Source organism: Eleginops maclovinus, chromosome 3, assembly GCF_036324505.1.
Source record: "Eleginops maclovinus isolate JMC-PN-2008 ecotype Puerto Natales chromosome 3, JC_Emac_rtc_rv5, whole genome shotgun sequence".
NCBI lineage: Eukaryota > Metazoa > Chordata > Actinopteri > Perciformes > Eleginopidae > Eleginops > Eleginops maclovinus.
The window spans coordinates 17491127-17504717 of record NC_086351.1 but is presented as its reverse complement, the minus strand read 5'-3'; the positions used below and the strand labels follow the sequence as shown (position 1 = coordinate 17504717).

Genomic DNA, 13591 nt, shown 5'->3' with positions numbered 1-13591 from the left:
AATACTCAGGGGAAGGAAAACCAGCATTGTATATTGTCAAACAACCTACTCTCCTTCTATGAGTTAAATTACACATAATCCATATCCGTAACACAATGCTAGTTTCAGTTCCATCAAGACCCTGCAGTATTCCTGTGGCCCTGTATTGCTATTTGTCTGTTCCATCTGCCTTACAGTTCCATGTTTCTCATACTGCTCAGCACCCATGGGAGCAGAGCTGTCATCTGATTGCTGAGCTAGTTTTACAGCGCTGACATTGTTCTATACTTATCTTTCTGCCGGACCCTGTCATTGCAGAATCTACAGTGTACATTGTCAAGTGACCAGTGATAGATGCTGTAAAACAAATTGCCTCGCCTGGGATATTTGAGTTTTTAAATGATTACTAAGATGTTTTATCCTCTTTACCACACAGTCCCCTGTTTTTCCAACTTCACCGCTCCCATGGGGACGGTGCTGTCTCCTGACTACCCGGAGGGCTATGGAAACAACCTCAACTGTGTGTGGCTCATTATTTCTGAGCCTGGCTCCAGGATTCACCTGGCCTTCAATGACTTTGACCTGGAGCCTCCCTACGACTTCCTCACCATCAAAGATGGGGACCAGTCAGGAGCAACAATACTAGGACGTTTCTCAGGGGCCGAAGTTCCTTCCCACCTGACGTCCAACAGCAATGTGCTGCAGCTGGAGTTTCAGGCTGATCACTCTATGTCCGGGCGAGGATTCAACATCACCTATAGCAGTAAGGACCTGTTTGATCCATTTAATTCAGACTGATTTAGTCATAGTAAAGCAGTTCATCCTCACTTTTTCCTTTCATGGTTAGGGATTATGGTAAATGTCTCTTTGCAAACATCAGGACAGGACTGTCTTAAAGCTAACCAAATAAACTATAATAATCTAGAGTAAACTGCGAAATAATTACAATTTTTATCTCATTTATGATAAAGGATAAAGTTCATTAGTTCCAGTTATTTGTGCGAATGCACACATTCTCAGTCACAAAGCATACACTTGCCCTTTTGATTAATGCTTAAGCTTTACAGAGATATGCTACTACATCACTCCCAATGAAGTCAACATATCTTTAACAAAACAAACAGTTCTTTTTAGGATAGTTCAAACACTTCTTGTTCCTCATCCCCTTATGCAACACCATTGTAAATCTTTTCTCCTGGAGAGGCACAACAAGCTCTAAAAGACAGAAGCTATTGTCACCCTCAGGTGTACAGAGCAGACCTCTTGTTAGCTTTTTCTCTCCTAAGGATAGAAACATCCATTTCCCTTATCTACCGACTCCTCAAAGACCCCATTTCTCATTCACACATGAGCATTTGTCACTGGATCTTGTTCTCTTTCTACTCTTTCTACTCCAGCTTTTGGGCGTAACGAATGCCCTGACCCTGGCATACCTTTGAATGCAAGACGCTTTGGGGACAGCTTCCAACTGGGCAGCTCAATCTCAGTGGTTTGTGAGGAGGGCTTCATCAAGACGCAGGGGGCTGACACCATCACATGCCACCTGGAGGAAGGCAAGGGGATGTGGAGTGGACTCATTCCCAAATGTGAAGGTATTGAAATGGATAAGCAAATAATTGTGTGGTTGATGTGACAGATGTGTCAACAATTGAGTTAGAAGAGGAATATAAAAAAGGAGGGAATCTTTGGTTACAACTTTTCTCCACCCCTCTCCTCTCCACTTATATATTTGTACGTCTTTAATATATATCTTTTTCCTCTCCTTTCTTCCCCTCGCTCTTCCACCTCTGCTCCTCCAGCTCCTTGCGGGGGCCACTACTCAGGGCCATCTGGTGTAATTCTCTCCCCGGGGTGGCCGGGCTACTACAAAGACTCTCTGAGTTGTGAGTGGGTCATTGAAGCTGAGCCTGGCAGCTCCATCAAGATCAGCTTTGACAGGTTTGTATGAGTTTTGGCAAACAACTCATCCGTGAAAACAAAGGTACAGTCACACAAAGACAAAAACTGAGACAACACAATTCCTTAGTGAATCCACATACTATACTGCATGTGAGTACTACTATACTAAACTTAACACGGACCTTCATGTAATATACACACTACCAACATCAGTATCCATCACATGCACAAACACAAAAGGCATATTTGTAGCCCTGGAAGCCTTTTGTTAAAAAAATAAGCCCAAAAGGTGAAATGCGGTCCCGGACCTAGTTTCTAAAAATGTAAAAGCCTCAAGTAATTCTTTATTTCGCTGACTGACTCCTGCTGACATCCTTAGAGAGCTGCAATACAAAAAGAAGTCTTGCTGCAAGATCTTTATTTCCTTCCAAGTGAAAACATAAAATGTTTACATTTTATAATCAAGGCTTTTTCAGTGCTGACACTCTCCTTTGTAAGTATCCAAAGAGCTACATCCCCAATGATTTCCTTTTTTTTGTAAAATGAGCCCAAATATGTTTCCAGTCTTTACTTTAAATGAGTCAAAGTACGCCTCCATGTAGTTTATGCAGCTTCTTTTTGAAGCTCTTTGCATTTTCTAACATAAAAAAAGGCGTTTTTTTTCCTCTTGCTTAAATGGATTGAAAGTATTTTTTCAGCAATATTGATAGGGATAGTGCAACTCTATGCTGATGTCCCTTCTTTGATGTTATAAAGCTCTGAAGGTGAAAATGGATCCATATCATGTCAGATTTCCCCAAAAGTCATTGATGTTATACTATTGCAATAATAACACCTTTTGTGTGGGCTATTTCTTCTCATTTATTTCTTCCACATTAAAATGGTTTTAAACTGTCAAAACAAAAGCATTGTTGCGAGAACAAATAACTCTGCAACTACCTCTCTCTGCTCTTTTCTTTTAAGGTTTCAAACTGAGCTCAGTTATGACTTCCTGGAAGTGCACGACGGTCCCAACCTGTTGTCTCCTCTGATTGGGTCGTTCAATGGAACCCAGGTCCCTCAGTTCCTGTTTAGCAGCAGTAATTTTCTTTATCTGCTTTTCACCACCGACAACAGTCGATCAAACAGCGGCTTCAAGATATTTTATGAAGGTGAGACTCTTGCCTTCATGCACTTCAAGAGATGAAATTGAAGTAGTTATGAATGCACATCGTTTTTGGGATAGTACACATATAGCGTTTGTAACTTGTACTGTTCAAAACATTTCACTGACTTCAAACTAGATTGGCCAACAAAAGGAATGAAAAAGTCAGAATATTAGGTGGTTAAATGAATTTTAAACTGGTCTGCCTTGTAGCCTTTTTTAATAGAGTTTTTGTAACACTGTCAATACCTATCTGATAGGATGATTAGGTAATTAAATAATAAAAGCCACAGTATTATCATAACAACCTACCTCGATGAGCTTCAGTGTTCAGGACTAAATAGTACAAGTTTAGTTCATCTAAAGGGATAACAAGTCAAGAGTAAGACTACATGGTTCTAAATATTGCTCATTCAGAAGGGAACAAAAGGTTAATCTCATGTTATCTTCAGGTTGAGCAGTACTTTTAATAACCTCATTGTTTGCAAGGCATTTTGTGTGGGAGGAAAGGCTCCTGGGTAAAATCAAAGCTAAACTTAGTCATTGCAGCTTATTGAATTACGATCTGCTGTAAACTCTACATGCTTAAAAATACAAACAATAAATGTAAACAATGGACAAGAAGGTACCTGTCCTCAAATCCCCTTCCCAAATTCACTGTTTAGCTATCAAAGGGTGTTCTTTCACTGTCATGCCCTTTGTCAGGCACAACAGGTGTTCGTTTGTGAAGAAAGGTTGTCTTAAAATGCACATACTGACTAAGACAATCTAGGGTAGGAAAGACAACTACTAGCTCTTAGAGGTACTTAATTGAGGGTAAATTCCTCTGCCCTTAGGGTTTGTGTTTTTGTTTTTTTCTACTCCACATCATTATGCATGGAGTGGTAGTCTTTGAAAAATCAAGCACAAAAATACTCCAGACGTATTGTGATGTATGTTCGTGATTGTATGCACTAGCCCCATTACCCTTGTCACTCAGATGTGATTCATAAGACAGAGTTTGTTATTATGTCTGTATTATTGACTGAAAGCAGACCACAAGTGCCTTTTGTCTTATTATGTTCCACTCTCAAGTGCATTTTTCCTTGGTTGATGAGGCTATTGAAAAGCAATAACAGTAAGATCATATTAGCTTCTTCAATTGCAATTTAGGACATATCGTATTGCTGAAATGCTTTGGGGAAACCCAGCCTAGTTCATTTGTGAAATTGGTCTTACAAAGTAGGGCTGTTGCTGTGAATAAACGGAGGCACAGAAATACTGAATCCCATTCCCTAAGTATTTAATGGATATCTTGGAGCATTTCATATACAAAAACATACTCATAAACAAGCAGATAATATATATAGATGCACATTAATAACCAGTTGGTCTGGGTTTTATACACGTTATTAATGTTGATGACTTTAAGCCCACAAACCATATAGTATAACTGGGTTACACTGTTAACTGTAATATGTAGATGATAAAGTCGTGCCACATGGGCAAAAGTAACTTCTGATTGCTATGCAGTAGTACTACACTTCTCCTAAAGGATTGGAATTGATAACAGCCGGGTATTGGACCATCCCAGGCACATGTTTGATTTGCTGAGAGTGTGGTATAAAGTGCTTTGGATTCTGCAATGGGTGCAATTTAACATTAATTTCACATTGCGTGCTGCACCTTTTTAAATGCACTTCTATGCTGGCCTTCCAGTCACTGATGCCAGACATCCCACAATGAACAGGATAATGTTTGCTGACATATCTAAGTCCCTTCACTGGGTCAGTCACCTGAAACAACTGCAGCACAAGACATTGTATAAGAACCAGGACACCTGCAAAAGAAAACAAACAGAAAGCATGTTGTACTGTATCTCTACAAATATCTGTTCTGAATTAAGACATCCTTTTCAAAATGTATATAATGCAAAAGATATGTTTGGCCACAGTTTGACTCAAGTAGCTCAAGCTATTTCTGGTGTCTAAACTTCTATCTAAATGTTATATTTACATTATATCTTTCTGAGACTAGACTAATAAACATACTGACCATAGCCATTTTCCAATGACTGATATTATTGCTTACATGTTCAATGCAAATTGTTGGGTTACAGCCAAAGTACGAAATATATATTTAGAATCTTGCAATCCAAGTTTACAATGGAATCCAACATGTTGCCCTTTTTCTGCAAGCCTTCCCATCTTTCTTTTTCTTTTCCATTTGTCCTCAATCTTTTGAAAAGCCCAAAACAGTATTCTCAGAATTGCCAGCCAACCAATGACCTGATAACTGCTTACACAACTGTCGCCAGTCAATTTGTAAAGTCAGCATATTTATATTCTTCACAAGCAATCCTACTTGGAAGATATCCAAGTGGTAGTCCTGGAAATGACAGGGAAACAGGGGCACCTCTTTGAAACCTTGAAACCTTGAAACCTTGAAACCTTGGAAATGACAGGGAAACAGGGGCACCTCTTTGCAACTTGCATCGCTGAAGATTAAGAGGGAGTTGGCCCTACTGTTCAAACAGGAGAAAAAAACAATGGATGAAAACATTTGAATGAAGACTAGAGGTGGCAGTCCAACACATGCATTGAACAGGAAGACTTATTTTTGTACAGATTCACTGAGGTCATAACCGTACACTCTTTCTCACCTTGCCCCATACAAATCCTCATCACCTACAATGGAACATCTTCTTTTAAAATTATTTGTGGGTGACTTGCTTGAATATGACACAAAAGAGATAGCGTTGAGATGAAACCTTTTTTTAACACCAGAAGAAGCAACAACTCTATTAAGGTTATTCAGAAAGAAACTGACAAATATCACCATTTTCTTTTGTGTCATGTTATAAAACAGCCTTTGCTGTTGTCTGAAATGTGTCTCTTTTCTGTGTCATGTAATATGTTTTCCTCACTTTTGGGTAGGCATAAGTGAGCGATTATTTTTAAATTAAAAAAAAGTCTAGATAAAATTCTAAGGAAATTACTTTGGTGAACTTGCTCCCCTATTATGTATGCAACTCAAGACCTACCTTTGTTGTGATGACATCAAAGGTTCTGTCAGCATTTCTTCTTTTGTATGATTGTGGCATAGAAATGTAACTGATTTCAAAAATAGAAATGCCATTTCATGTTGCGTTAATTCAGTATGACGTCAAAAGACCTCTGTAGCTTAACTGTCATTCTTTATTTGCACAGGCAAGAGCAGACCTAACCCTGTACTGTAACCATAGTTCAACATAATCTGACATACTGTGTGACAGAAGGAAAAAAGTCACTCGGACGACACAGTGTTGCTAAACTTGATATATAGTCTAAATCTCATCACATAATGAATATGTATTGCTTGTTAATTATCCTCAGTCATAGATACAGGCCCATTTGTTAATTTATGTACACATGTATTTTATTTGTTGCACCATACCAACTTTTTCGCATCTGTAATACCTTGGCAGGTCAAATCAAAGGCAGCAAAACGCACACTGACTCTACAGTGAGTAAAGGGGGTAGGCTGACACATTACCTAGACTGTGAAAGCTTGTGAACAGAGAACACTTGCTTTGTAATCAAATACCACTGGTAAAATTCAATGTAATGTCATCAATGTCTAAATTAGGATCCCCATTAGCACTAGCATGAGCACTTGCTATTTTTCCTGGGGTCAACAACATTAAAAAACATAACAATCAATTACTAAAAAGTAATAGTTATTCATGGGAAACATGAGTCCTTCTTTAAAATAACCTTAAATTGTATACTTGTCTATCCTGTGCTCTCAGACATCAAATTCCAAGAAACAGGGGTATTAATACCTAGGATGGATTGATCATCTCTACTTCCACCCTTATTTACACTTTGTATCTTACATCATAACTCATAGTTCATAGTATATATACACAATTCACCAGAAACATAAACCAATTCTGTTTGATTCCAATTTCTGTAGTGGTCACTTTGGACACGTACTCCTGCATGGATCCTGGTATTCCGGTGAACGGCGTAAGGTTGAGCCATGACCTTTCCATCGGCTCCACGGTGTCCTTCCAGTGTGACCCGGGGTACAGGCTGAGCCACGACGAGCCCCTGGTCTGTGAGAAGAACCACTTCTGGAGCCACCCTCTGCCTACTTGTGATGGTACGTACAGGAAAGGCATCAGTCTCATCCATGATGGCTCACTGTTTTTGGAGTAAATGCTAAAAAATGTTTTATGTTACTTTAACTGACTTTGGATTTTGACATATTAAACACCATTGTTTAAAGTTGTCACCCTTCTTGTCATTGACAGACTTAATGAGTTATGACTTAAAGGGCTGATTGAATTTTATACCACACCAAATCAGTTCTTTAGATTGTCTATTTGCACCTACAATATGTATAGTCTGACACAGTAGCTGGCAAGGAATTCCTAAAATATAAACAAAAATAATTGAATATATTGCTGAAATGTATTTGCAAACCAAATAACAACAATTAATAAAAACCCTGGCCTTCTTAGCAAAAAGCAATGTCACAAGCTTAAGTGACCATGAGTAGACCACAGCAAGTCACTAATCAAACAAATTTGGCCAGTACCAACAGAAGACTTGGAGAATCAAAATGATTTATGCAATTTTTGCAATATCCATACGATCTTGCCATGTTGTGTGAGTTTAAGTACATCTCACGGCAAGAAACAGGAAGCTGGTCCTCTATTTTTGTTTGGTTAACAAATACACTCAGTCTTAGTGGGGTGTTATGAATCCTGTCATACTGTAAACAGATTATGCTTAACTTTGTGGAGTTCAGTATGTTTCTGATTTATGTATCTCACATATTCTCCTTGTTGTACAGTTTAGCTCTTTGTGCAGTTTAGAAGCTCTCTAAAGGAACCTTTTAGCGATGTATTGTTTCCAGCACAAACCATAAATGATTTGTTTTAGATACGGTTCACCCAGTTGAAAGAATATGAAGAATAAAAAACATACAAGAATTGGCAGCGAGTATCATCCTGTGTATACGATACAGTGCCGTGCTATGCTGATTCAGGCCAGCAGTTGAAAATGGTTTGTTATCTTGGAGCATTTTCTTGCCTAGGTGTGTGCCAGACGGGTGCCAAATGCATTGGCTCTCTGCCTATGGAGCCTCTAAAGAAGATCATTTGCCAAGCGTACTCATCCACTTTTAATGACTTTATGTAATTTCGGCTCATTAATAAAATATTTGATATAATTTTGTTGGTGGGTAAGGATTCGGGCCTTGATGTGTTGTGCTTGCTGGAGGGCCCCAAGGGTGGAAGGAGAGTAGATAAGAGGGGGTTGGCTGTGTGCAGCTGTGGAGCCCCAGGCATCCCAGCCATCCTCCAAAACATCATCTGACATCATTAGTTTAAAAATATATGCACGCACCACGTCTTCTTCTAATATTTGTCAACGATTGCTGTTTTGAAGAACACATCTGGGCAGAGTGGATGTAACACCTCTCTTAGTGCATTCAAGACACACACACACACACACACACACACACACACACACACACACACACACACACACACACACACACACACACACATATTCCAGAAGAAAGAAAAACAAAGCTTGTCAATTTTAATTAATGCTATATTTAAAAAGCAGCATCCTCTGCAGGTTTGAACAATATCCAATGAGAGCAATTAACCTTCAAACGGATCCTTTATTAACTTTCCCTCCCTCAGCAGCCAATGAGGGTGGAGATTTATCTCATTAACTTCATTTGACAAGATAAGAAGCTTTCTGGCAGTAAAGTCAATAGTCAACATGCATGAGCGTCATATTACTTTTGGCAACAATGAGTGTCGCTGCATTAGACAACACTTCCCATGACCTCGACTGTAAGGAGTCTACATGGTGGGTTTGCAACTGGATTATTCTTCCAGCCTGACTGAAAAGTAGTTGGACGCAGCACTGGGCTGATTGTTTCCATTTGGAAGAAATTCAAAATCACTTTGAAGTCACAATCTAAATAAAGCTCTAATCCGCTCAATATGCTTGCATCAGTTCTTGTGAATTGTAAATTAATGCAATGGATTATCATGTTTTCTTACAAGGTCTTTCAATTTAAGGTACCATAGGACTGAAGGGGAATATGGATGGATAGCTGAATTAATGAATCATCTTCTGTCCCAGCAGTAAGGCATGTTTTAAGGAAGAGGGAGAAAAAAAACATTGTGTTGGCAGAATTACAGATACTCATACAAATAGATGGACAGGATGTGATATGACTCAAATGCATTATTCATTTAAATTTCTCCTCTGTCTTCAGGTGAATGATTTATTGGTTTGTTTACAGTTTGTTTTTTTCAAGCAACAGCTATTTAACGCTCTTTATCTTCCTTTTCTATTCAGCCTCATGCGGTGGGGATATCAGGGGACCTGGAGGGATCATCTTATCACCTGGCTTCCCGGAGTTGTATCCTAACTCCCTTAACTGTACATGGACTGTAGAAGTCAGCCATGGAAAAGGTAGGAAAACAACATCAATTTAAATAAAATCAAATGTTATTTATACAGCCCAATAATCACAAATTATACAGTCATCTCAGGAGGCTTTACTGTGTGTACAGCATACTGTACGACAGTGTCCTTAGACTCTTGCAGCGTACAATGCAGAACTCCCCAGAGAAACCCCACAATTAATGGGGAACCTCCGGGAGAGCAACAGAGGTGGGATCGGCCCCAGGCCCCATAGACAATCCAAATGAAAATACACATTAAAATAATACATTCTTCAACATATAAGTGAAAAGAATTTGAACTCAAATACTTAATTTTTTTGTATTGTTTGGTCCTAAGCGTTTTTTTTGTTGTACAGTTAAGGAACTCTTGAAATATAATCCTTTTTTTTATTTGGTACTTGGTGATTTATTGACTCGCTACACCTTAGCACTCTTATTTTTTTAATCACTAAACACAATGTCATTCAAAAGACCTCACAATGGCTGAATTATAAAACTGTAAATTAAAAACGACTCCCCCTCGACAGACTACAAGAACATTACAGGGATTTATTATTATAAGGTGAGAAATGACTTGCTCAAAGATTATTTTAATGCTCTGACTTTTTCTATCTTTGGCAAGTATCCAGAATATGCGTAGTGATAACATTGCACTCCGAGGGGTTCACTCTTGAAGATTTCACTGTGTGATTCCCTTTTTTAAACAGTTTTATAACTATCAGAACAATTTGTCGTTCTTTTTTATCAGCAATTCTCAAATAATGGTTGCTGATGCCAGTGTTATACAGGGCGCTGTTCATACATTCCTCAGCAGGAAAGCATTTTACTGTTACGCTTATATAGCTTTTCATCACTTTTCCACACAATTCATTTACAATAATGAACATATTTGGCATTTCCTTGGTTCACTTGGTAAGAAAAATCAGAGACCTCATTTTAATTCACATACTGTTCTCTATTTAATGAGTTTAATTCCATTATCTCCGTCCTCACTGGGAGTAAAGTGATCAGTAACTAGTTCTCTGAGACCTTCTGGTTCATTATCATTTGAATAGCAAACTGAGCTTATTTCAGTGTCCTTGCACTTAGCTGTATTATCCGTGTATTTTACCATTGCATTTCTTCTAATCTTCTTTCAGAAGGCCCATTGAAAAAAAGATTTTTCACTATTTGTACCTTACCAATCGATCCTTGTCAACAACCATCAACTCTTTTTCCTGTTAAGATTAGCTTTTGATTTGACATTATGAAAACAACATATACTTTGAGTTTCTGCCTCAAAGCTTTACAATTCGTGTTCAACTCCTCTCATCAATGCTCATTCTTACCTTAAAATATTTTGATATAACTGTTCACATGTCCTGACAGAAAGTGTCAAAAATGTATTTTGATTAGAAATAGTAAGTAATGGAAACAAGCTATTAGAGATATTTTTAACCAGGGGCAAATTCAGTTTATTGCGTTAAATATAATTTATGGTTGCCAGATGTCATAATGTACAGACCTTGACTGAGTAAATAAAAAGCCTTAAAGTACCAAGGATCACCATTTAAAGATTGCGATCAAAAATCCCAGTTTGTGACCGTTATTTTAATATGGAATGTGTTTAAAACGTTCCGGTTTTAGTACTTGCATGATTATCGACTAAAGCCATTGTACTACATTATTTTTATCCCGCATTTTCTTGGTTTTCATTATATTAATGTCTTTAGATTTTTAAGCTGCACTACCCCAAAACAGGTGATCCCATCAGGATAATAGATCTTTTACCAGGGCACTCCTTTTTCTGCCATAGTTCATCCTGTGGCTACTGACTGGAGGACACATTCATCTTTAGGGATAGTGGCTTAGTAACTATTCCACTTAATAATTGCCAATATCCCGATCCTGCACCAACTACATTAAAATATTGGGATGTCCCTTCGCAGGGATGGCTCTGGATTAATTGATAATTTGGCTTGACTCTCTGTAATTTAATTGCTGTTTTACCGAGCACAATCAATCACTTCATTTTGTTATTTATTTTATGGCCTTTTAGGGTTTTTTTTATGAAGTGAGCCGAACATTGTGGAGGACATTATAGAGTCATATCTATGAACAGATTCAACAGATGGCTTTAAAATGGCAGTGCTTAATGCACTGAAAAAGCAGCCAACTGGCCGTCATGGATGCAATGGAGATGTTATTGGATCTGAGTCAGTGTGACAAAACAAGCAGGTTGGACAAACCCAGATCTTGTTTTCCAAATAATAGATATACACAAGTTTGTTGAGATAACATTAAAAAATATTTTCACTTCATTTAGATTACATACATTTTGCATTAAATCCCTTTTTATCATTTTTGTGTCTTTTAAAATGTTATGTTTTCCCATTTTCCTTTTTATCTTAGCTAATTTAATTTGGAGAAATGTGTATATACTTATCCCCAATGCTGCTATAAGGGAGAACCATTTATTATTTAATTAATGAAACATGCATTGTTTATATTCATTTTTTCTGCAAGCTAAATCCAAATTAATACTACAAATTTGTAATCCTGATGATAATAATATTGTTGGAAATGATAGCTAACATTTTAAGTGAATAATAGTCATCTTCATTCTGAAGTTATCATATAGAATTTTAGTCTCTGCCATAAATTGTAAAAACAAAATCCATTTCTCAACCTCCTGGGTCAGTATGGACTTCAATTCAAAAACATCAAATTTATGCATTGAATATTCTATTCAAATCCTTTCCATCCTTTTATTAGTGATTCCTCTGAAGGTTTCTAACGCTTGGCTTTCTTTTTTTCTCCTCCAAGGTGTCCAATTCACTTTTTACTCCTTTCACCTGGAAGATCACCATGACTACCTTCTGATAACAGAAAACGGCAGCTTCGCCCAGCCACTGGCTCGCCTCACAGGCCCAGAGAGGCCTTCCCCGGTTAATGCTGGCCTGTATGGAAACTTCAAGGCCCAGCTACGCTTCATCTCTGACTTCTCAATATCGCTGCAGGGATTCAACATCTCCTTCTCGGGTATGAAGACATATGAGGGTTCTGTCTGTAGGTGGCAGGGAGAGGGGAGTAGGAGTGTAGAAAGAAAGGGTAGGGAAAGCTTTAAAAGAGAAAGAGAGATGAGTTGTATGGAGGAGTAGGATGCTGAATATGTGGTGGGAGGAGTGTTAAGTACAAGGGAGTATAAAGTCGAAGTGAAAGACTTTGTGATGGACAGAAAGAGAAAGACAGCCCGTTCAATGATAAGATCAAAAGTGCTAAGCCTCCCTAAAGCACGCATAAAGTAACCTGTGAGGAGTGATTTGTCGGTCAGAATGGGAGCCGGCTTAAGGTAGCCCATGCCTTCAGGCTGCGCCGATCAGAGGCGGATAATTAAGAGACAACAAGGTCACGCAGGTACAGGCTGTCTGACCGTGATGGGAATGATCATGAAAGCTTACCATGTGGGTCAGTATCCTGAACACTGAGGAGAAGGGGGTGGGTTACAGAAATGATGGGCCCCCCATGCAGAGACAGAGTGGAGAAATAGAGAGAAAGCTGGAGATGGGAGGCTGAGGCAGGAAGATAGACTGAGAGAAAAGAGACAGATGGTGATGGTTAGTGAGCGGGTTTGATGGAGAGGGGCGAGAGAGATAGAGATAGAGAGAGGGAGAAAAATACAGTAAAGTAGGGGAAAAAAGGGAGAAAGATGGTCTGCTTCATGAGCATTCTAGCTAAATGTTTGTCTGCTGTCCACTGAAGTAAAGCATAACTTATGCAGCCATGAATATTCATGAAGTTTGTCAGTGTGTTTAATCCCCTGCATGCTCTGTAATTAGCATGTATAGATTTTCTGATTCAAATGCATTTTTTAACCTTTTCTGACCTTTGGTGAAAATTGCCAATGCTGACAAGCCACGTCCTATGGAAGGATACAGCTGTAATGTTTTGCTTTATTGAAATCAAAAGTCATACAAACCTTGCTATTTTGCTAAGTAAAGACTGCGAGACAAATGCTTTTAAGACCTTATTCTTCAAATGCTTCCTTGGTTATATTTACATCTCAAATGACCGGGCCAACAACAGCCCACATATAATAACACTGTTCACTGGGTGGCCTGATTTTTAGA

General features: G+C 38.5%; 1 protein-coding gene across 1 annotated transcript in view; it reads left to right on the top strand.

The window, feature by feature from the left end:
• Window positions 1-13591, top strand: part of LOC134862319 (CUB and sushi domain-containing protein 3-like) — a 199550-nt gene that overhangs the window by 59447 nt on the left and 126512 nt on the right. The window contains exons 14-20 of the mRNA XM_063880172.1: window positions 416-742; window positions 1377-1571; window positions 1779-1917; window positions 2842-3029; window positions 6959-7147; window positions 9373-9489; window positions 12288-12503. Of these exons, the coding sequence (XP_063736242.1) occupies window positions 416-742; window positions 1377-1571; window positions 1779-1917; window positions 2842-3029; window positions 6959-7147; window positions 9373-9489; window positions 12288-12503 (1371 nt within the window). The remainder of the gene's footprint in view (window positions 1-415; window positions 743-1376; window positions 1572-1778; window positions 1918-2841; window positions 3030-6958; window positions 7148-9372; window positions 9490-12287; window positions 12504-13591) is intronic.